This window comes from Perca flavescens, chromosome 6 (genome assembly GCF_004354835.1).
Source record: "Perca flavescens isolate YP-PL-M2 chromosome 6, PFLA_1.0, whole genome shotgun sequence".
In the NCBI taxonomy this organism is placed as follows: Eukaryota; Metazoa; Chordata; class Actinopteri; order Perciformes; family Percidae; genus Perca; species Perca flavescens.
The window spans coordinates 12,959,213-12,985,235 of record NC_041336.1 but is presented as its reverse complement, the minus strand read 5'-3'; the positions used below and the strand labels follow the sequence as shown (position 1 = coordinate 12,985,235).

Sequence of the window (26,023 nt, the reverse complement as noted above, 5' to 3'; positions counted from 1 at the left end):
TTCCAGATTCCAATCAGAGGAGAGGGCTGGGATAGAATGTGGGGGCGAAAAGATGGAGGGGAGGAGGGTGAAACAGGGGCGGAAGTCATCCTGTTGACAGAGTTTGATCATTTTATTTATCCGCAGCAAGGAAGAGATATCAGAAGCAGTTTTTAATTCAATTTCTCTTTTTCTGTTGAGACTGAAAGATCAAGCAGAAGGCAGGAACGGCTGAGGCAAAAGAAAAGAGGAGGGAAAAAAAGCACATATCTCGATCCCCCGATTTATTCAAGCTCTGATTTATTCACTTGTTTGCCTAACTCGTGCTTAGTGTGCGTGCATGTGTGTGCGTCTGTGCAGGCAGGTGTGCATTCCTCTCAGTACACTTCACGTTGGGGCAAAGCAAGCCTGTTAGACTGTATTTATAGAAAGCTCTTGTTCTTGTTCGGCGCATGGCTGTCTGTCAGTGCTCAGAGCCAATTAGAAAACACTTGTTAATGGCGCAAGCGCTCCCTTTCCCTCTCGGTGTGTGTGTGGTTGTGATGACTTTATTCTCCCCCGCAGTGACAGCAACGGAGGTGTGGACGACAGTAACAGAGATAACGATGAAGGGGATAACGAGGTGTTTGTCCCTGCGGGTGGAGGTCCCCTCAGGGGTTGGGGGGGTGGGCCTCTGCTGGATTCCCTTTCCTGTGGTGACTCATGCTTCAGAGGAGGAGAAGCGCTTACCCTGTGTTGACCTTTTAACCCTGCCTCCTTCTGTGCTCAAAGCCTCAGGCATCACAGACATGACCCATCCTTTTCTCTGGTCACACGCAAACACGTGCCAACACAGCCATGAGCACATGCTACACACACATATATGAAGACTCCAGTGCGCATGCACAAGCACATCCCTCCTGATATCATCCTTCTTCCAGGATTCTGGATTCATTCAGATTCACACTGAGAAAAGGCCTGGTTAACAAACGCGCACATGTACACGTGCATGACGGCGAAATGCACACACACAGAAATGTGCACAAACACACTCTACCCTCTCCAAGTCGAGCACACCATCTGCACCTTAAACAGCGCCCGGTGCTACACAGCAATCTCACAGTTTATGACATACTGTAGTAAGAGGGGAAAAGCCACATAAGTCCTGCACATAAAAATGAAGAGACAGGGGCAAAGTGAATAAAAACAGAAATGTGGAGAGAAACAGGGAGTTTTCTTTTTTTTTTTTTTTTTTTTTTAAGACATACTCTGATGTAGATGGAGTGGTAACAAGGGGACTTTAAAAGCAAAAAGCAGTCAGGACCAAATCTGGAGGTGGCTGCAGATTTAAGAGGAGGGTGCACGGTTAGGGATGGGTCTCTTTCAAAAGAGTTCAATACGGATACGGTGCTTTCAATACCGATTCCTGAACGATTTTCATTTCGACACGAATCATATAAAATCCATTTTTCCTGCGTGCCTCTACAACGTTAGACAGCCAATTACAAGCATTATTAGATCTGGGTAGAAGCATGCTGCATGCTCATTGGCTCACTGACGCTGATGAGATTTACTCCTTAGGTATTGAAATTTGGTATTGAAAGAAAAGGCATTTTTCAATACTCGATACTATGGAGACAATTCGGTCGACGACTAAAAGTATCAACGTTTGGTACCCAGCCCTAGTGCAAGGGCGGGGTGTAGGGGTGAGGGTGGGCTAGGGGGTGATGGGTTGAAGAATGAGCGCAATGAAATATATCACAGACAGTAAGAGAAAGGATTACCTCCTTTGCTTCAGTGGAGTATGTAATTGTTGGAAAAAAACAGTGATTCACTGTGACAACAAAACACAATTGTGCTGCAAAGAACCAAGTGTGATGCTGGGAATTAGCAGCCGCGATAAAGACGGAGATAACGGCGAGAAGATGGGGAGGAAAGATTCTGCTGATTATCAGTGTTGATGATAACAGTGTTGGTGGTTATCATAATGAAGGTGGTGAGAATCAAACGTGGCATAATGTCTTGATATGAGAGAAAAAAAAGATGACTTGATTAAAATTGCTACTGATGCCAGTGATGATAGTGGTATTATGTTGGCACAATTTTAATCACACAGATTTTACATATTCTGCCATAATTCAGGATAGCAGGAAGGCTGTTTTGCATTACATAATTCCCTTTGTAGAACGTCATAGAACAAACTCCTCCATATGACTTCATGAATATTCAACCACCAATACTGCCCTGGGGTATCAACACTGGTGTCACTCATTTACTTTAATTTTACATCTAGTATGACTCCTAACCCTAAAAATTAAATTAGGGCTACATGGCCATGTTATACCTACAAAAACAAATTATTTTAAATTGAATTAACTTTAAGCTTTTAAGCTTTTCCAACCTCTTTCCCCTCAGTCGGTGAAGGTCCCACCCCAACTCTTGTCACCCATACTGATGAGCTGTCAACTATCTAGCCTGAGGCTGAGGTAACCAGCATCCATAAAGGACAGCACGGGTGTGGAAGAACATAAAAATTGAAAATGGTGGCAACATTGATAAATCATTCCACGTTTATTAAAGGTTCTGGCTGCGAATGTTTAGACCAAGGGCCGAAAAAAGTATTTGAATTTTCAAGATAATGCCATCTAGTGGTTAGATTCACAACCATTCCTGTGCCAGAGGGTACTACAAGCTGATTAGAGGGAAGGATCTGTACTTGGGTCCCTTGGTATTACAGGAGGGTTATTATATTGTGTTGTCTGGATTGGGCATATTGAGTGTTGTAAGTGGGGAGGAACTTGTGTCTGTTAACGTTTGAGTTACGTTGTATGATTATTTGATCTTCATACATGCAGGAAATGAAATTCTACTGTGTGCAAACCTGTTTTCACAAACTGGAGCTTCACCAGCAAAGGTGGGGGAGCGCTGATACAGGTAACATTAAAAAGTCTTATAGACCTAATAAGGTTTGTTTGTGTAGACACACACTTCAAAAGTCAATGTGAGAAATAATTACATTTTGAAAAAAAGGATGTGGAGGTAATCACATGACAGCTCGGGCTGCAACAAAAGAACAATGTCACTTAGATAGGACCAATATAAATTACTTGACATTGGGAATGACAACCAGCGATGAGTCATCTTTCCATCAGATTGAAGTTTCACCTACTGTACTCCACAATCTGTCTTTTTTAATCTTTTGAGAAGCGCGTTGTTACATTGCATGTCATTTAGCTGATGCTTTTTATCCAAAGAGACTTTTGCTATATATGTCAGAGGTCGCACGCCTCTGGAGCAACTAGGGGTTAAGTGTCTTGCTCAGGGACACATTGGTTGATGTATCGCAGTGGGAATCAAACCTGAGTTTCCCGCACCAAAGGCATGCGTCATATCCACTGCGCCATCACCACCACCCGTTGTATTGCATCTTTTTGTATGCCATGTGCATAAAAAAGTTCTTACTATTATTTCATTATTAACTACCGCATCCACAATGTTTCAAACTGTACACAATTAAAAATGTCCACATGCACAAGCAGGATCTGAAACAGATTGATAAAGCGATGAATTTCTTTTATTATTGTCAATTGGCAATTGTCAAAATTTGCATAGCGTAGGTTTCGGATACACATGTACAAATCTGATTAAGTTGTCTTGCTGCCTCTAACTGGAAACTCTGTAAGGTAAGTGCCGTACTTGCGTAAACAAAGCTTTGATTAACTGCTCTTTACTCTGACCCCAATCTTAGAAAAGCCCAGATATGGCCTAACTCTGCGTTGCTTTACACAGGTAATGTATGGCAAAGTCATCCGTCAACCCTGTGTAATTAACTGGGTGGCCTGAAAATGCGCCTTTAGGATACCATTAACCCATGCTAGCCTAACGAGGCTGTGTAAACACAGACTAAATTCACCAGCAAACACACATCTGTGAATAGAGTGAGTGGGAGAGCAGAGAGGAAAATCCATTTCATGAATATTGGATTTCATTATGAGGATGAAGAAACAGCTTTGCTGTGGATCATTCTTTAATGACCCAAAGTCCACATGCATGAATCTTTTAGTAGTGGCTGTCTGTTTGATATGGAGGAAGAAATGAGAGAGAAAAACAAGGGGAGAGCTGTTTCCCCACTGGGTTTTGACAGACCATGAGACAGGACTAGGGTTGAGCACCTGGATCATGGACTCAGACAATATTGTTGGACAGGTGTTCTTACAGAAACAGAAAGAGGCCAAGTGGATATTCAGTTTTCAGACACACTTGTTGCAGTTTCTCTTATTTATGGACACCTGCAAAAGAGAAGCAACAGATATTTGGTCCAGATTTAATGTTTGTGTCAAATATTACAATGCTATTTTTGGATGCTTGAGGATGGTTTTATTTCTCTGTTCAGGGTTTTTTTTTCAATATAAGAGAAGAAGCTTACCGCTGATCGACTTTCCTTCCCTCCAAACCGATTGGCTAATAGGTCAGACTCCTCACTTTACTCCTCTCCTGTCTGGAGCCACTAGACTTCATCACCCTTCAGTTTGGGTTGTCGTCGCTAGCAATTTACAAACAACTCACCTTTCTGGCCAGGTCCAAATTTCCACAGACCCAATTTTCAGAGAAATGTGACACAACAAATGTGTGAGTTGGATTTGTTTGCAACTCAATTCCTACACCCAGATATTTTCTTTGTGTCTTATTTTGGAAACGGAGGGCTGTTATATTCAAGACATTTGGCCTAAAAATGTTTTTTTTTACTCTTAACAATTTGTTTTTCAATCAATCAGTGCCTCAGAGTTGATCGACATCATGAGTAACTGAAGAAAATGCTGGTGAGAAATAAAGCTAACATGCCAGGGAACATGATGTAAGCCAATATTAGTCGGTGCTGCTGAGTTGATTTGTCACCTTTAGTAATATGGTAAAAATCAGGATTTTGTGGTTATATCAAAGCGCATCTGTATTCAACGATACAACCCAGAATATCTGAAAAGGGAGTGTGAGATCAAAAGACTAGCGTGTGTGCACAAGATCAAAAGCTTAAAGCCAGTTCAGAAAAATTAAACATATTATCAATCACTTGTAATTACAATAAATGCCACACTGGTATTGCTGAATTAATGTTTTCCTGCAGTTTGAGGGAAAGCAAGTTTCCTGATTATGGAGCTATTTAAAGTCAGCAGCTTCAACCGAATACGCAGGTGGAGTAACACAGGCATGAAATGAAAGTGACAACCAACCTGGCAGAGCTAATAAATAAAACAACCAACCACAGCCAGACACAGCCCTCCATATGGTGTGCTTATGTGTCAACCAACTCTATGTGGCTCATCCATCCTTTGTGCAGAGTACAGTCCATCCCAGGAGTGGCCTTACCCTTTCCAGCCCAGCCAAGTGCATCCTGTAATTTAGCATTCTTTTTACCTTCCACTTCCTTACATTACAGGTGTTGCTTCCCTGCCTCCCTACCAATATCAGTGGTTTGTAACTTGTGCCACCGATTAAAATTATTTATACATAAAAATATTATTTATGCAGTTTTTGGATTGGCAAAATGTCCTTGTTCTATAGTTTTTGCCACTGCCAACTCACTCTTTAGTCCTGGGGAAGGTGTAGACAATGGTTCTCTCCAATACACCTGAATCCCTTACTGGCTTCCCATCAGCAACATTAAAATATGTTCAAATGAGCGTCAAGCCCTAAATCACTGCATTCAGGAATCAAATCTGTGTCTTTGAAAGGGTTGGCAAGTGTTTTTCTCCTGTGCCACGATCAAGTTAGAATAATAATCACATCCTGTTTTGACATACTTTTACACAGGAATATAACGATGTTACCAATCGTTAGCTAAATGTGTCAATTTGTATCAATATCTGAGTCATTAGAGCCATTTATCTTTGCGTCTAAAAGTGTGACTTTCATTAACAGTGTCATTTGTATGGCTAGTCCCTGGTTCTATTGAGTGAGGTACCCATCACAGCGTTGCTACTTTTGTATGTGAGTGACGTAAGGCATGGGCAATAATTCAAATCATTAATTGTACTATCATTGAACAAAGTATTGTGTACAAAATAAGGCAACTTTAATCAAAAATTAACAACAATAAAATGGCAAAGGTTTGTTTTAATGAAGCATTTTGTCTGATGTAATGCATAGAAGTGAAATACAATTTGATTAGTTTATAGAAAATTGTACATACATTTGCCATGATCGGACATCTCTTTAAAGATATTGGAAAAAGTTAATCATCATTATTTCTATTATTATCGTGATATTGATAACAGCCACATTGCCCTCACCTAGAGTGATTTCAAAATCATGTACTTTTCACCACGTGCTGTGATATACCATTTACATGACAGACTGTTAGATGGTGTCATCTCTTAACGAGCATGGCATGAATCAAGTTATACATATCAATCATTCCCATTAAACTAGCTGCAAAGGGAGTACGTTACAGTGGGAACCACATCAGGAGAGGCGCAGCTTTTATTACTTTGTGAGTCGTGAAGATGTGGTGTTCCCCAGGTAATCAGGGCAGACAGAGAAGGTTGACAACTCTGATGCCTTTTTTTTTTATCACATATGTCCATATCCCTGTAGGCATCAAGTTGCCCCAGAAAAAGCAATCAGATGGCCTTAGGTTGTGCGCTTGTGTCTTTAAGTGTGAGCTGATAGAAGGAAGTAGAAACGGGTGACTGGGCACAGTCAGATGGCCAGGGGTCCCCGGGGCTGTGCACCAAAGCATAACTTATAGAACACAAAGTGGCTGGGTTTTACATTATAATAAATGTGGCGCTATTCTCATGCAATTCTACCCACTTCCATGTTTGACTGTGTAATTGCTGTCCTCCAAATTGAAATGTTGCAGTTTCAAAGACACAGTATTTCAAAGCCATTCAGTCTATATGGCTTGACAACTTGTGTTGTGCCATCTCTGCATTCAGCCTGTGCAGCACACTTGTATAAAAGAGTATCTGCTCATTTAGAAGTCCCTGCTTTAAGGAAAAAAAAATCACTGTGCTACATCAAACTGTACTGTCAAAATGCTGACAACAGATATCTATATATTTGAGAATAAAAACCTTGCAGTGATGAAGGGAGCAGAAATGAGGCATTAAATGGAAGACATTTGCTTATTCAGTACATGATATCAAACATATTTGCTGAAGTGCATTATATTCAGCACTATACCAAATTTAAGAGGCAAAACATGCTTAATCAAGTGCAATCCATTACACATATGATGTCATTGCTTTGACCGTATGAAATAATTGAACCTTAAGGCAAGTCCTCTCCTGTCATCACAATTCTTCACATTATTAATGTACCACACAAAACCAGTCCAGTAAAAAAATCTAATTAAAGGAAAATCAATCGCACCAGCAGAAGTCCTTCCAACATTTTTGGATTTACAAATGCTCTATAGGGCTGAATTGAAATGCAATTATTTGCTAAAACTTTTCACACTGTAATCGATCAGGCGCTATCTTTCTTTTCTCTCTCCCATCACAAAATCTTAATAGAAGCCTGATGTCAATAAAGTTTGATCATGATGGATTCAAGAGAGGATCAATCACGTCGGCCTGATTGAGAAAACACCTGCACTGTCTGCCCCGCATTTGTCATGTCTGATTTAGCTGCCTCCCTGCAGTATACAGATCAATTTTGATTACAGCTGTCAAAACCCAAAATAACAAACAAAGGTAACTGCAGATTTGATAAAGCAGATATTTACGATAAATAGGCCAACATAGATCTTAATAACAAGTGTTAAATTGGGTTGTTTATCTTCTATGCTTCAGATATCATCTGATTTAAATCTTTAACACTGAGGGCCTTGCTCTGACATCAGCGTGATTTTGTTTGGTTGTTTTTCTAAGGTCTTTTTTTTTAAATCTTGAACCTCACATTTTATTTTTTATTGGTAGCCTATCATCACATCATCACTCAGTCTATGTCTAAATTTGTCATTGTATAATATCGTTTAAAGGCATCTCTATCACTGAATGTTTTTCATCTAGTCCATCGCAGCAGAAATGCACAACAGTTTTGTTTTTAAAGAGGTAGTGAAACAGGTTCAGTGGAACATAAATCAACAAATTTATTTACTATAATGTCAACAATTCCAATAACTCTTACTGTGTCTAAAAATGCGGTTGTTGTCAGGAATAGATATTGACTTGTCAGCAAAAACATGTATTAGAGTACTGTTGCCCAACATTAAGCAGCTAATTGCCCTTTTCTGACACCTTTATTATTCCTTAATGGAATTCTAGGTCTGCTGGCCAGATAAAGGTCACATCGATACAGTCAGTACCCCCTTGATGGGGAGAGAGTGGGATGTTTTGCTGCTGTGACAAAATGATTTCAGAGTCATTTGTAAAGGGACATTTTCTAAAATGTTTTAGTTTTTATGTTGGGCACTTCCAGCACTATAAGTATATTAAACATAGCATTAACCCAGAACATTGGATTCTGGCAATTTGTATTGATACATTCACATGTGCTCTAGCATTGGAATAACTGTTGCAACTAGGAGTAAACAGCAGCTCAACAAGGACAGATTGATGAGGATTTTTAATTGGAAATTTGACTTGAATCTTTGGAATGATGTTATGCTTTTTAATGAGTTCGATTTGGCCAAATTCTATCATATTTAGTGCCGCTCTAACACGAGGAAAGAAAAAAAAAGTGTTTTTAAAAAAAACTACAGAAAAATATTTCTAAGGAGATTTTTGTAAATCTCACTGGCACCCCAAGATTGATATTACACAATAAATTAGACTAGCACTATTCACCCAATGAATTAAAGAACACAATGTGATTGAAACACAGTTTAAAAACACACCACATACTTGAAATGTCTCAAATAATGTCTGAATCGAATATTGTGCCCTCATGCAGGTCCAAGCACTAATGGAATATCACTCACTGAATCACAGAACTGGGAAGAGCAGCATTAGTGTTATCCAACCCCACATCTAATTAGTGAAAATATCATAATACCATAACACAGCAGAGTCTTCTCCCAAACCCAATTAATGGTATATTTCAGAACAAATGTTTGATGAAATCTTACCTGACATCCCAATTACCACAATAGCACGGCAATATCACACATATATTTAGTTAAAAAAATATTCCTGTGATCTTTTGCTTCAAAATGTGCGCCGCAATTTTTAACACCCTGCTACCGAAAGGACATGGTGAAATGAATCAAAGACACTGTGGAACATGTCCTGTAAGTCCATTTATGGACTGTCACAGCCAAATCCTTGGTGAAATTCTGCTTAACTGAGTCTTACTGTCAGGGTGTCGCGCTAATATGGACACTTTATTACAAGAAAATCCCACCGGCACCTTCACAGGCAGAGCTGGAGCCACGTGCCGGCCTTAAAACGACAGGACAATTCTCTCTGGCATATCTCTAAATCACTGCATAAGCTCTGAGTGGAAGGGCTCAGAACGACTACGCCAAGCACCGACTACCACTAGGCAACGGCACAGTTTGTTTTCCTAATTATGTAGCTTTTCAAATAGCAACCAAAACATGTAATGTTAGTATTTGATTGCTGTGTGTGCTGGCAATTTTAAAAAGAATGTCTAAATATAATATTTAATGTAACCTGTGGATTTTTGACAAGCTTCAAACCACTCATTATGATGTGGGGGCACTGCTTGAGCATCTTATTAGAGGTGTGCTGCCTCGCTGGAATGACTCCCCAACCAGTGGTATATCACATTAGCACCAGCTCCTTAATGCTGCAATATAACACAACAAGTGACCCTGAAACAATTTCACTACTCCCACTCACCGCAATATCACCCAAACAGAGTTTTCATTGGCAGGATAAACCTGCCATGTTTTTTTTTATTCCACCTAATCATCTGCAAAATCAATCCATCTCGATCACTGCTTGTTGCGGGTCTCCGAATCCCTCCTCCCCTTTCCTCCCTCACACCATCTGTCTCTCTTCCCTTGCTTCCTCCCAGCAGCCCTCCTTCAATCATTTTTTCATAACTCCATCTCTCCAGCCTGTCCACCCTCATAAGCTCTTTCTGTCTTTTCCTCCCGCTGCTTCTCACTCCCTGCATTAAACATATACATTCCACACTATACACGCTGCATGTAATGTACATCTTGTGTGTGAAAATTTTACAGCAATGTGAGAACATATCAGCTAATGGTTGTAGCATGTTGGTATTGACGCTGGCCACGCCTGCAGCGGCAACATGTTAGCCGCCTCAGCTGCCCGACCGGCTCATTATCATTTAGAACTGCTCGCTGCACAAACTACACTCCCACGCGGACTGTCACTAACTCCTGACAGGAATTTGAATTATGTGAGAGAGATTCTTACAGTCACTATTATGTAGTGCCAAAGTCCAGGGACCCGGCCTCTCATATGCCTCTTTTTGTTCCCATTGGAGACAATGTTGGTATGTGGTGCTCGTTAGCACACCCGGTGTCGCTTCTCCACCCCTCACTCATGCCTTCTCTCTCTCTGTCTATTAAGGTCTGGGACACAATTATCCCCATTCTCTGCCTCTCTCTTTCACCCTCCATCTCTCCCGCTCACTGTGAATGAGAGTCTGGAACACAATTACCCCTGTTCTCTATCTCCCTCTCTTGCACTTTCTCTGTCCCTCCCTCTCTTTATCTCTCTCTCCACCTCTTATGGCTTCAGGAGAAGTCTGTGAAGGGAGCAGCTGCTGAAATATTTATTGATCTGTTTTCCACAGTTTTATTTATTTCCCTCTCTTCCTTCTTGCCGTGCCTTCCCCCATGCACAGACCCAGAAACACCTCCAGCGCCACGAGAAGTCAGAAGGCAGTGGAGGGGCTGAAAATCCACAACATGAAACCATTATTTAGCATTTGTTGCGCCAAGTAGTTTTACCTGTGTAAACAAAACTAGAGGCGCGAGGCTGGGATGAAGGCAAATGTGAGAACAACAGCATCAGCTACAGCGAGAACAGATGCACGGCGCAGATTGAGCCGTGAGACAGGTGGATTGTTTGCCATATTTTGATGCCGGCATCCGCTGCAGGGGGTTGTTGACAGGAAACACCAAGGTGCTGCTCCTTAAAAGGAAGTTGTAAACAATTGCAGGCTATTGAAGTAGTAGTAGTCATGGCAACAATGCCCTGAGCAATTATAATTACAATGGTAACAGTGTTAGCACTGGACTAAATGGATTCACTGATGAATCTGACGTTATCTCTGCGTAATTAAAGGGCTTCCGTGCTATCGTATGTCCCCGTGGTAAATATCAGTTCAGTTAACTGGGAGTTTTGAGGTTACTCCAACGGCGAGCAATTCAGCAGTCGTTTGAAACTAATGTTTTTCTCCAGCCTTCTGTTGTAGCACGAGTGATTAAACTTCCACACGAACATCCGCGTACACATGGGAAGAATCACACACATAAACACATGCACACACTGAGGCACAAAAACACACGCACACACACACACAAAGCTAAGTCCCATCACCAGCCATGGCCTGCATTAGTGCCTAAGCCTTTTCCATTGATTTGCCGGCGAGCTCCTTGTCTTTTGGTAATGAGGACAGGGAGAGAAGCGGGACCCTCGTCCCTCCCGGCTCCCCTAGGACAAGCCGCCTGCACTAATCTGAATTGTGTTTCCAATGATGCTAACTCCCTGGCACAAAAAGACACTAGAAGGAAGAGGAATAGAGAGGAAGAAAAAATAACCACACAGCGCTCTCTCTCTCTCTCTCCGCCTCTAACAGTATTCATTCCCTTTAAATGTGTTACATCTGCACATCACCAAACAAGAAAACATCTCTGTTTCTCCCTCTCTCTTTTTCCCTGCAGATAGCTCAATCTGCAGTGTAGACTGAAACCTTGAAAGCCAAAGGAAAGAAATTTGCACTGTGCTGAGACTGATTTGATTTTCTCCATTTGAACGCTATTGAAAAGAGATCAATAAGACTCATTATCCATGCTGATGTGTGTGTGTATATATATATATAAAAAGATGTCCCCTCATCTCCCTTATGGGTCCATTGGCTTTCCATTGATTTACCGCTCACACCTTCAGAGGGGGAGTTAAAATTCATCTTCCCAGTGGCCCATGTAAAAGGAGCTATTCCACAGTGTATGCATGCATATGTTTACTGTACTTCTCTGTGAGAGTGTGTGTGCGTATGTATGTGTGTGTGTGTGTGTGTGTGTGTGTGTGTGTGTGCCTACGTGGGTGGTGGTTGATGTGAGTACACGGACCACCACTTATTCCTACTTCTACAGCCACTCTGCTCCCTCTTGAATGATCCTTCCCCATACACTAAATAAAACATAGCCTTTTTCCGTTTGTTACAGTGAGAACCCACAGCCAATGTTCATATTCACACCAGGACCGACGCAGGTCTTTACACTGGGACTGGGACGCGGGGAGGATGAGGGGAGGTTGTAACGGAGCAAATTACTACAGTAATTAAACACAGTATAACTACCTGTCCCGAGCTGAAAGCTGTCCTAGTTCCTTTCCATTACACTGAAGTCCATATATTATAACTGTAATTATAATTACAAACAAGCCTTGCGGTAATCATTATTTATGACACTGACACTATGTGTAATTGCCAACCCCCTGAACCAATATGTGAGGCCCGGTGAAGTGTTTATCAAAACCGACAGGAAAAATCTCAAGGGCACCGAGGTGGTGCCGCGCCCGCCGATCGGCCGCATCTACACTATGGCTAACCATTCTCAAAGGATTTGAACCTGTGACCTCTCAGTCACCGCTCTGGCCAGATAGCTGCTAACACTCCAAGATGCAGAGTTGAGCCTCAGCCTGGCAGGTCGCGGGGTCACCAGCTCAGGGGTTATTCATCTCTGTCTAGCCTGTAATTGGCAATGCTGCAAAACCTACGAAGTGAGGGCATGATAATGAATACAACTCGATATTCCTCTCTGTTCTGGTCTTTTAGTATTGCCACTGATACCTGCCACCCCTTAAGTAAAGACTTTGAGCTGCTTCCTGTAGGGCAGAGGCAGGAGCAATAGATTCAAACATTTCTTCTTTAAAGCTCACTTAATTTACAACCTTTGTATTTACCAAAAAAAGCCCTGTCAAATTGCCTTATTCTTCTTACCAATTTATCTTACAGGTTTCTTTTTTTCTTTTTCTACAAATTTTTCCAGTACTATTTCTTATAGTTATTATTGTGCGTTACTCGTTCTAAATCACATTTCTTTTTTTAATCTGAATTACTGATGGATGAGTCTGTTTTAGCCTTGCTGCAAGTCCAATTTCCCATGCAGGACAAAAAAAGACTGAACTGGTTGTATTTTACAGGCCTTGATTTGGATCCTCAACACATTGAAATCCAATAACAATACTGTCAGTGGCTGCTTAGTAAGAAGTAATTTAATTTTGATGTATTAATTCTTAAACATTAATTAAAAGGAAGTTTCAAACACCAATTTGTTTTCCATCACAGCACATGTCTCTGCCAGTCCTAGGTCAAAACACAGCTAGATTTTTTTAAAGTACTATGGATCCACTATGTGCAAGGAATATATTCAGTGGAAGGTGTTGGATGCACAGCATCACAGGCCACCACAGAGCAGCAAGAGGAATAGAGAAAATTTGAAACCCAAGGGGAAACCGCAGACCCACTCCAGGTTGGTTAAACCTCCAACCCTTGTCCCCCAGGCTCTCGAGACAAAATCCAGGCCCTCTCACTCCAACAGATAAATAAAACCTGCCAAAATGGCAAAGCATTTCTAAGCCAAACATGGAGAACAACAGCACACAGAAACCATGGATTTCAAAGGGAGGGAGAAAAAGCAGAGTCCCCTCCAGAATAGGAGCGCAAGGCATCTGTTGATGCTGGCATCGCCCTTCTCTTCATCTTCAAGCCAAGACTGGTGATCCAGTTGAGTGTGTGTGTATCTGTGTGTGTGTTTGTGTGTGTGTGTGTGTGTGTGTGAGAGCGGGGGCAGGGATGAAGGAGGGTGGCTACGTGCTAACATGTGCAATGTGCATTGACCCCACTTGGCCCCCATATGTTACTGAAACAAGAAACATTGCGGGTTACAATGCGACCCCACCTGTTTTCACCTGTGTTCCTGCCTTGTACACTTCTTCTTACCAGAACCTCCATCACACCAGTGCATGTTGGTGGGAAGACCCATCTGTTGGCCTGTTTGAACATTAGTGACATACATGTACAGTATACAGTACAGTGTGTCATGGGATTTCCTGCAATACTTGCATTAATCAATAACTTTAAGGCAGAAATTTGTTTCTTTGGTATCTAAATGTAACATTGAAATACTAACCTCAAACATCCTCTGCTGTGACCTATGTATTGTAGGCCGCCCGATAGCGGAAGCAATTTCTCTTGTCATCTTCACTTTTCACTAAATCAATGATGACATTATACTCATTATCAGACTGCAGGTTTCTATCACAACAGAAATCCTTTGAGCAGAAGGGTAAATTGTTTAATTTCATGTGGAGGTGTGTGTGGATACACTCACAGCCTTAATGTTCCATAAGACTCAATGTGTCTGGTCTCGTAGATGAAACAGGTTTTGATTAATTGCAGACAGCTTGTGTGCCAGAAATACACAGATATCTTACTGTATGTATGAGTGGGCACTTGGCCATGCACCTTTCAGACATTTTAAGTGAAAGAAAAGGGGGAATTAATGTAGAAAGCAAAGGCATGACAGCATGCCAGGACCTGGCCATCACACCCACAGAGTGGTTTGTACATTCAAACGGCAAGTCAGTAGGAAACCTTTCAATAGCTTAATTGTTTTGTGCTGCAAAGAAAAAACTCCTTTTCAACCTGGTTGGCATGCCATTGTACAGGTCTGAAACACATTTTGCTATCTGTTTCTGGCGCCATGAAAAATAAAATGGTGCTCTCTCTTAATAAATATTTGTTGTGCATAACGTGAAGTGGCTAAATAAGTGATAATCAGTGTCATGAGGAAGACATATCTTCAGGTAAATAAAATACTTGTTCAGGGGAATATTTCTCATTCATCATTAACCAGGCAATAATAAACTACACACAATCTGCTAAACAATGGTGGTGAAGCATTTCAGTGACCACATACCCCACTGGCCTGACTCTCAGAGGCCCAGAAACAAAAGGATAATTTCACTGCTGCATGATTTATTAAGCAGCGGACGGTGCCCTTTTAACAGTCATGTTCTTCCTTTATAATGCATGCGTTCTACCTTTAAAGACGGACGTGTTGTGGACCTACTGCAACTCAGAGCAGCAGGCGGGAGATCTCCGAGATGAATCTGATTCACATGTGCTGCAATGTGCACAACTCACATCAATATCCAATCATTCCTCAACTGTGGCCCGCATGATTGGTCACACCTTCACATCGCAAAAACCCACAGGTTACAAATTCAGAGGGCTGAAAGCTGAAATGAGACTCAGTACGGTTGTTGGGTTGGTTAATGTGTTGCTGTTTGTGTGCTGTGTGTACGTCCTGCAGGGCTGCCCGTCTGCTCTCTGCCTGGTGTGGAGAAGGCACTTCCTGTGGCAAGCCAACCATGACCAGCTGGGCTCTCCTGCACACAAGGAGCCCAGGAGCAGGAGGCTATAGCCCGTCTGCATCTGCACGTTGTTAACCTCCCATCTTATTGCACTGACACATCAATTATTGTTATTAAGGGCTGGGGTAATTTATTTATATACTGATTTCCCACAGGATGAAGGCAGGACTAATTGAGCCAGGTGCGTGTATTTGTGTTATGTGCCTCGAAAGACCATAAATTAGAGTACATGGTGAGAATACCGTGCACAACTAATATATGGTGGGACATCCCATAGCATGGTGAGAGCATTAGAGGATGACATGATGAAAAATGTGGGGATGATTTTAAATATTCCCTGGTTAGTGTTCCCTGAGGACAACAACAACATAACATAACACTGTTTGTTTGTGTTATTCATAATGAAGCAGTTCAAAATGCCATCTGAATCCTCCGGTTGTGCAAGTTATCTTGACACTGTAGAAGAGCGGATGAATGAAGCGTGTTTGTCTCTTTTGTTGAGCTGTGGGGAAGATGTTTTATGTCAGTGATAAAAGAGGAAAATGCTTGACTACCCAGTGCATGTTTGACCACCTCCCCCCCCCAACTGTCCATCTTTCTCAATTTCTCTCTCTCTCTCTCGACTTTGGTTTTGAAGAGAGAGAACAAAACACTGTGTTTCTCTCCTGAGTCTCTCTGCATTGCTTCTACCATACTTACATTAACCCCCCGCCTTTGCACTGGTGGTGCGTCGTGTGCGTGGGATACCAGGACAGTCAAGTCACGTAAAGGAATGTTCACAGAAGGCTGGGGATGGAAGTCTTTTTTTCCACAATAAACATCTTAACATGCATCACTCGTTTGCATACACGAGGTTGGCTTGGAGATTAACCTGGCGCTGCGCACACAAACACATTTACGCGTGCACACTTACGCGCACACACACGCACGCACGCGCACACACACACACACACACACACACACACACACACACACACACACACACAAATACAGCATCTATTTCAAATAGCAAATGGAAAGCTGGAGCGCAGTGGCACAGCAGACGTGTTATTCACAGGCAGGTAGACCCCCCATCCCCGCATCATTAGTATTCACCTCCACAACCGTTTTCAGAAAATGAAAGACGAAGATACATGTTTAGATGCGCAGCAGCACAGAACCGTCAGCACATCGCTAAAGTAGCTCGTAAGAACTTACCTTTCGACAGCAGTACCAGGATCAAACCAGCAAACGCGTTCCGCAAGAGGGGGCAGCCCATGATGGAGTTCTGATTGATTTTCTGCTTGTTTTTGCAGCCAAATGCCTTGGTATTCCTCCTTTATCGCGCCGTTGCGGGGAATCTGTGTATAAAAAAAAAACCGAGCCAGTGGATGAATGTCAACAGCAATAGTCCAACACTTCTACATGTGACTGGACCAAAAAAAAAGTCTTATCCACTGGACTTTTCCTTTTGATGACCCCCGTCGGAGAGAGAGATAGGCGAAGAGGGCTGTTTGTCTTCTCCTGTGCAGACTCTGTCAGCCAGGGGAAAAAAACAAAACAAATATCCCAGACACTTAGTTTGGCTCTCAGTGCCTTGAAGGAAAATATTTTAGAAAATGCATGTGAAGAAATGGTAAAATATAAACTGTCCAATGACTTGACAGAAATATGCTTTTTTTATTTGTTCTCGGAGAACAGGATGGGGTCTGCGCGTCCTGACCAGTCGCCACTTGAGCTTAATTAGCCTGCTCCCGTATGTCTCCGTTGGTATGCAGCGCGTCTCGTCGCTCCGCACTCAGCGCGTCGCAGGGAGCAGCAGTGAATGCGAGGCTCACGAGAAATGGAATGATTGACAGTTCAAGGAGAGCCCCTTTCTCCCAATCACCGGCCCCAAGGAAGGAGGCGGGATTTACGATTGCGCCGATGTCCCGCTCGGAGAGGCCGGCCAAGGAGCCTCATCGACCAATCGGAGCTGCGCGGTGGGCGGGCATAGCGCGAGGCGAAGCACGGCGCGGTGATAATGCAATGTGATTTATAGCCAGTTCGGTGTTGCTGCAGTACTCGGAGAAAACAGTCCACAGGGGGACAGACGGGCATAATAACTACAGGGACAGAGGTGTGTGTGTGTGTGTGTGTTTGTGTGTGTGTGTGTGTGTAGAGGGGTGCCATATGGGCTCCAGTGCGTGGGTTTTGGAGATGATAAATGAAAACAGAATGAGGTTGAATGACAAAGTTGTGCTGCTGATAAGCAGATGTTACTCAATTGCGGAAAATGAATACTGTCAGACCAGAGGACATGAGCATGCACACAGAAGTTGTGGGTAGACTGGGTGCACTGGGTGGAGTGTCAGAGCAGATTGTAACAGCACTGCAGAAAGCATCCCATCTGACTTAATCACACTGCTAACTTAATGACAGGCGACATAAACCCATGTAGGAAGACACTTTATATTCATTGCAGAAGTACTAATGAGCCATTTATAAACATGTTAGTCGCTGCATCTGGTACTAAAAGTGCGGGAAGACGTTGCTTATAGTGAAGATCTAATTTTCTTTAAAAGGCCTTTCACATGGATGGGGGAGATAATCGTCTTGCATGGAAGCTACAAGCCAGAGACAGACACACAGGAAGTTGTGAAACTCCCAGAAAACTTGATTGCTAAATGTATGCATACTTCCCCAACATTTTGCAGTTCGTTACAGTCATATTGCATCAGTGGACCTCCTTGGTCAGAAACATGTAACATACAGCTCACACAGTGGGTCCATTCCTTGCATATTAACTGTATACCTGAGTTGATTATTTCCATATTAGCTGATGTATTGTTCTAATTTTGACTGATACACTTGTTTCTTTATTCCCCAAATAACCAATTAATGCTCTATTGCTGCTGAGTGTATAAGTAACAAAGCACTATTTGCTGATGTATAGTATTTGGACAGAATTACAATAAATACAGTTGTATAAACTGACTGCATATCTGCTTCAGATGAAAGATGGGTAAAGATCAACAGGCAAGCACGAAGAAAAGCCAGGACTGATTTATGAGTCAGCTAATCAAAGCCCAGCATTTACTTACAGCGTGTGATTTGTTTGTAAATACTTAATATTCTGCATTAATTCAATTTGACACAGAGGAGTGAATAAGGAGCCAGTCATGTTCATAATGTTAACCACTCGCTCATTACGCCATTATTTTTGAATGTTACTTTCTAGATAATATATGTAATTAAATAAAAAGAATGATCTCGTCTTTGGCCTGAGGGAAACTGCAATTCAACATGGCTTATAGGCCCTTAACTACATGCTATTGTTTGTACTAAACAATTGCACAGTATGCTACACTGTTCCTCTAATCATCATGTCTTCCTCCAATTCGTTTGGACATACAATATTCACACAAATGCAGCAGGAAAGTTTATTGTACAGCTTCTGCATTAGCATAGAAACATTGCCTCTGTGTGACACTAAGAAACTCTGATCCAAACAAGAGATACTGTATATGCAGTCGCGAAGCTTCATTAATGACATTCAAGATTGCATTTAGCAATTCAGCTGGGTTTCCGTCAACTCGCGGATATTATTTATAAACCTGTCACAAGTTGCAGCTTGTTTGTACTCAGTTGTTCCAAGTTATTCAATAAAAGTAGAAACACCTGCCAAAATGTTGACATGAATTTGCATTTTGACTCAGATTTTACAAAGCCAATTACCCTCAGACCAGACAGGAGGGGGAGCAGGCTTAGAAGACAGAGGAATATTTCTTCATTTTGGAAATACTGACATGCATAAGGAAGTGGTGTTGCATTTTACATTGTAATTAAAAGGGGGAAAAAAAAATACTAATTCATACATGCAACACTTAGAGTTAGAGTTGCACAGCCACTGGTGTCTTTATTGTTGCAAAAACTTAAAAGAGGAAGGGTGGCAGGGACGCTGCAAAGGTCTGTTTCCGTGCTGCAACATAAACCCCCCATGTAACATTATGTGCTTTGAACACTTTTGCAGACTGCCTTGGTACTCTGTGTTTCCTTCTACTTGCTGGAGAATAATACAGTAACATGGACAAATCCAGTGTTTCAAACATTCTTTATTTTCTGCTTCTCCACCAAACATCCAAAGAGATTTTCCACAACGTTGCCTAAACTTGACCGAAGCTGGTTATTTCTGGCCTAAACATGACAAACAAACAATTTCTTTTCAATTTTTGTCTGGAATACTTATCTGTGTATCCAGTATTAGGTGTCACAATGATTATTAGCACATGTCTGAAAGGTTTTAGGTGAAGCAGTGTATGTACAAAAGAAAAACAGGAGACGAGCGATATTGCCAACTAGTGTTAATGACATATGAAAATGAAGCAGCACAAACCTCATCATTTAAAATCTTTAAAAACATGTAATTCTGTCATCCGCTTTCTCCTAAACTCCACTATACTTTGCCCTGATTTTGTGCCACAGATTATCATATTTTAACATATATTATATTATAAGAGTGGGTGGCAATTTTTCCAAATGGTGGCTATCTCATGTTGGAGCAACCAAAATAAATTACTTTATATTGAAAAGAGTCCTGTTATCAGTTAAGGGCTGGAAAATGGACAAGAGCCATTGTTATCTCTTCATATCTTCCCGCTGCTCAGTTTAGACTCATCTTGGTTGTTAAGTCTGCTGCAATGTTTTAAAATTTTCATCGATTTATTGTATTCATTTATTTTTTGGAACTAAAAGCATTATTGTCTCTGTGTCGGATTTTGTCCCTGAAGGCAACAATCAAATAAATCCTGCATCAATGTGCAGGATTGATATGAGCATCCAGCTGGATTTGAGGGCTCCTGGCGACTTGGAGGGTCCGCAGAGACTTACACAGACTGTTAATGGACACTTATTTCAGACTACGTGCAGGAGGAAGACACATATTGGTGGAATTGGCAAATAGAGAAAGAAAAAACCTAAACAAAGAGGAAGAATTCAAATATAGTAAGTAGACTCATAGGAAAGTACATGTTCAAGGTTGGAAAGAAAAACTTGGGCTAGTTTTTTCAGAGCTTCTCCCATGGCCACTCACATAAGAGCACAATACTTTTTCTACAGAGGAAGACCTCATCTTCTTCAACAGTAACACTTATTAGAGTATCTCGGAGCACTGACCTTTTCTAGATCTTTTTTCTTTAATTTCAGTCTTTAATTACTATCTAAATTAAGGTTCGTATAGCTACTGCAACCAGTTATTGTAACTCATTTTTGACTTAATAATCCCAATCATTTCTGCAAAAATGTTACTCTCTCATCATCTGTGTTTTTCATGACTTTGGTGCTGTGACCATTATATTTTAGGCCATCTTGTACTGAGATAACAAGCTGTACCTTGCTTCCACGGTGCAGTTATAGCAAAATAGAATCATTATTTAATTCCTTTGGCTTCCTTGAGCATGAGGTGAACTCTTCGAGCCACAGTAAACAGGGTTGTTTGATGCATGATGGGGTCATGATGCATACTAGAGTGTGATTGACTGGCCACGGCGCCACAGAGTGCATCATTACTCATCAGGGGGGAGGAGCAGTGAGGTTAGTTTGATGGATTGTAACTTAACCACTCTTTGCAGCAAGCTACTCAAAATTCTGCAAGATGCATTGAAGCACATGTGTTGCAGCACGGTGGCACCAATGGTTAGCACTGTGGCCTCAAAGCAAGAAGGTACCGGGTTTGAACCCTAGTCGTCCCGGGCCTTTCTGTGTGGAGTTTGCATGTTCTCCCTGTGTCTGCGTGGGCTCCGGTTTTCCCCACCACATAAAAATATGTTCCCCTCCCTCTCTACCAAGCTGCTGTGTGGTGAGAGTCTGGCGTCGTAAGGCTGCTGTGCATCACCCAGGTGGGTGATACACATTGGTGGTGTTAGAGAGTAGTCCTCCCCCCTGAAGTGCTTTGAGTGTCTATGATAAAGCGCTATATGAAATGTAATGAATTATTATAAAATGTTTGTCTGTATCATAGTCGTGTGCCGATTGGCGATCAGATCGTGTATCGATGATTGAAGGAATGATCGGTGATTGTTTTTTCCTACGCATATATTAAAGCGATTTTAACTAATTTACTATTTATATAGTATATAACTATAATAGCTACAATCTGCGCCCTACTTTTTATTTTCTGGTGGAGTGGCCACGTTAATCAGCATGAGTGACGAGTGAATTTTAAAATCTTAACTTTAATTACATTTATATATTATATATCGTCGACGTTTCATTTCCGGGTTTGTTCAGGTACTGCCGGAAATTCTGCAGGATGTCCCTCATTTCGGCTGGACGTCCGTCACCTTCCGCTTTTTTTTTTGTGTAGGCATTTTAAACTCCGGTGAATTTATGAGGACTATGGTTAACTGCTCCTCAGATCTCTGCAGGGTAAATCCAAACACCTAGCTAGACTATCTGTCCAATCTGAGTTTTCTGTTGCACGACTAATACAACCTCTGAACGTACACATGTAGCACCAAAACAAGTTCCTCCCCGAGGCTTTTTTGCAGAGGCACCGTTGCTTTGTCCGTCTTGGGCTTAGCGCTGCCCAAGACACATTTTTCTCCCATCCCGGAATGCTGTGTGGACTAGCCAGGCCCTCCTCCGCGGCGCTGTGGAGGAAGGTCTCGTAATGCGAGACTAGGGGACGGGGGCTACAGTAGGTCGGCCGCACCGACTGACGTTATGGTGGCTAAGATACAGCATACCGAAAGCAAGACACTATCAACACAAAAGCATGTCAGCATGTCAGCCAAGCAGGAGGAAGGACAGGAATTGATGAAAGTGAAGCCGCATATCATATGTTATGTCCAATTACGTGGTCAATGTAGCCTGTCAGACTGCCGATCAGATCGCATATCTGCAATCTCGAGTAACCACGATTGAATGATTTAAAAATATTAGAGATTGCCCAAGCCTACTGTATCAGTATATACACCTAAGCCTATGCACTTAACACCCACAGTCAGAGTCAGTGAGACACCTTGAGTGCCTAGGCTGAAATGACAGTCATTTCACACCCAATTAACAGAGTATAAAGCAGACTCGTACTATAATGTCAGCTGTAGGCACCTTGATGGTAAGGACAAACACAGAAGGACACCTCGCCGAGCTTGTTTGAAGAGCGGGGTAGTTTATACAAACATGTCTGACTTGGAGTACATAAGGTTGGGAAAACCTGTCCCTGAAGTGTCTGCTGTAGAGCTACCAGTTGGGCTGAGATGCCCCACCAGCCTGTTTAGTATGCTAATGTATGGTGATACGGGCATGGGCACTTTTTCCCTCTTTCCCCTTGCTCCATCTTTGAGCACCACACATTAATTGGTACGACAGGGGCGGCAGTGACTTGGTTGTAATCATTGTCCCTCAGAGGACCCCACTGAGAAGGATTGAAGGAGAGAGGGACGGAAGGAGAGCGAATGAGAGCCTTTGGTCTCGAAAGGCTTGTCCTCCGAGTTATGTTATCCCACGAGGTGCAAGGAAGCAGAAAGAGGAGGGAGAGGCATATATCTGGAGAAGGAAGGAAGAAGGAAAGAAAAGAAAGGGAAAAGCTGGAGAGGAAATTGTGATGTGAGTTCCCCTGCTCCCGGAGTAATGGAGGACTACAGATGGAAGGAAGATCATTTGGATGGAGATTCATGTAGGGGATTATGGACGGAAAAGGGGTTGGGGGGATGGGGGTTAGGATGTTTAATCGACATGAAGAAGATGAGAAGGGAACAAATGGGCATGGTGGAGGTGGAGAGGAAGATGGCAGAGGTCATTGACATTAAATTACCACCTGTTGTACTTAAATTGGTTTTCATCCTCTGTTAAGTTTCCAAAGTGGGAGGAAAAGGGAACACGCATCACATTTCTAATTCAAGAAAATTGATTTATTAACCAAAACCAATTAATTTGGCTCATTTCCACCGCTGATACAGCCGTTGCTGTTAGCGCCTCACAAGTTGATGTTGTTACATCCACTTTAACCACACAATTGTTTTTACTGTTGATTGCTGCTGCCGCAAAACGCCACGCTTGTAAAGCACCTTGAAATTGAGGAACTGCATCTGAATCTGAAGAGCAGAAGACAAAGAGAGCCTGCCAAGAAATGGAGAAAATGTAGAGAAGAAAAAGTTCAAATGTAGAAAAACGGAAGGTTTCTCCCTTTTAAGGTCAAAATGTAAATGTACTGCATATTGGCCAAGGCTGTTAATTACTTTAACCAAAGGATGAGTGTGTAGGCAAGTGTATGTGGTCATACGCAGGAATATATATATATACATGGATGTGTTGCCCCAAAGGCGGAGAATGATGGATAGTAAATGAATGATGAAACAGTGTGGGGAGAGTCACCTTTTAAGAAGCAAATGGTGCCTGAGCGCGTCAGAGAGTGCGGCCTTGAAGCCAGATCAAAGCCACAAGCCGAGCTGTAATAGATGATGGAATTTAATCATGTCTGCTGCCTAACACGCGCTCTCTCTTTCTCTCGTTCTCTCTCTTGCTCTCTCGTTCTGTTTCATGGCTTTCAAAATGCAACTGCAATTTTCCGTTCATTTTAATTCACCACTCCATCAAATGTTTCCATCACTGCACTGCAACACTCTCACTTTCTAGATGCAAGCTACTGACATGGGCTATTGGAGTACAATGACACAAAACACATCAGTGTAATTACTTTATTAGCGTAGACTGATGTCGGATCGGCCGGTCGTGTTTCATGTCACATCAGTGCCTTAGTTAGTGTCCGCTGATTGCCTTCTGGCCATGAGAGGGCCTTTGCTGCTGAGCTCTGCCATTTTCCCTTAGTCCGGGAATAAGTGCTGCATCTTACTCCGCAAACCATCCCCTACTAATTAAAAACTTCTTAATGATAGTACTTTAAGAGCATTCCTCATGCCATTAATCATCTAGATATCCCAGAGATCTTGAAACAAATGGGCAGCAAAAAACGGAACGTTTGGACAAAAAAATAGTGCTTCATGATCATTAAAATTACTTTTGCATCCATTTGTTTCCATAACTGTTGCACTTTAAGCAGCAACTCATTAATCAATGATACATTTGTGGGGATTATTGAACTCTGACTCAGCCGTAAAGCAGCTGCAGAAGGGTCCAAAAAATGCAGTTTGGTTTGGATTAGTCAGAAACCTTATTGGACAGGCCATGAAAGACTTTGCTCTGAGCCTAAATTGGTAGTCTCACAGCCAACAGAAATGTGGCATTGATGAATAACTAGTATCTGAAGGTAGATATCCGTCATGGATAACCATGCCAAGTGCCATAGTTTTAAGCTTTGAGCATGTCTGCTTATGACTGGCTCACACATCATCTTAGCCATTCCCAAGTTCCCTAATGGATTCTCTGCCCCTGTCGTCCATCTCTCTCTGTCTCTTTTGTCCTTTTTCATTTAACCACACTAAAAGCGAATCACTCCTTATCTCTGCCTTTCTTTGATTTTTTTGTTTCCAGTTGTTGTCTCTCTCCTCTTTTTATTTCCATCCCTGTCGTCCATTATGACTGTCTTCCCTCTCCAGCAGAGTGTTTGCCTATCCCCTTCTTACTTTCTCTGCTTCCCAGCTTCACATCCCCTCTCCCCAGCTTGATTCAGCTGTAATGAGTGCAGCTTAAGGTGGGGCTGGCCTGAGGTGAGCTGGAGAGAGGCAGGGAGGTTAATGAGGATTGCAACCTCACTTTTTGCCTGAGGTGTAAAAAGAGAGTAAATGGATGAGTGAGGGAGAGCAAAAGAGAGAAAAGGCCAGGGAGACAGACAGTACTAACGTTTGCTATAATGAATTTAGCTGATGCACAAAAACACTCATGTGTGACAGTGTTACCATCAGTCAAGGTCAAAAAGTATGGCGGCAGTTTGTGTCAAAAATTAGGACCATCAATCCAAGAGTGGGCTTGTGAGATGGCTAAGGTGGCGGCGTTTAAAAAGATGTCATGCAAATGGAGAGACGTGTTTGATGGGTTTATGGTGTTGTCATTTATACATGTTTATTTGGTCAATAGTTTATTGCCTATTTTTTTATTATTTTGTTGTATGGTCTTGAATATTCATCTTTTCTTGATTTTTGTCTGGGTGGGTGGTGATGACATGGAGGGGGAATGTGTTCAAGTAGCAAATTGTATGTTTTGTATGTTGTGTTAAAAATCTAAAAAGAAAATTAAAATTGCTAATCAGAAAAAAACAAGGACCATATGTTTAAATCAATATTTGTTTCATAGACAGGTACAGTATGTGTACAACTTTTTTAAGATTATAATTCATTAAGCAACCATTATTATAATCAACCACAATGTATTATTAGAACATGTATTTATTGTTTCCGTATGAAAAACTATTTAGCCATGTGGGATCTTCATTAATTGCCTAGCCAAGGTTCCCACGGATAAGGAAATTAAAAATCGAACAAGGATACACTGTGTCAAATACATGAAGCTGCCCACACAGTTCAGCAGATTTGCCAAGAGGAAGCAAGTGAGTGCTGCTGCTGCTGCTACTTATGTAGACCTTCTAATTTTTTCGAACAACCACT

The 26,023-nt window shown here is 41.9% G+C and overlaps 1 protein-coding gene across 1 annotated transcript in view; it reads right to left on the bottom strand.

Moving 5' to 3' along the window:
- iglon5 (IgLON family member 5) overlaps positions 1 to 17,263 on the bottom strand; it is a 96,375-nt gene extending 79,112 nt beyond the window's left edge. Inside the window, exon 1 of the mRNA XM_028579905.1 lies at positions 16,701 to 17,263. Within this exon, the coding sequence (XP_028435706.1) occupies positions 16,701 to 16,761 (61 nt within the window). The 5' untranslated portion in view covers positions 16,762 to 17,263. The remainder of the gene's footprint in view (positions 1 to 16,700) is intronic.
- Between the last annotated feature and the right edge of the window lie 8,760 nt (positions 17,264 to 26,023).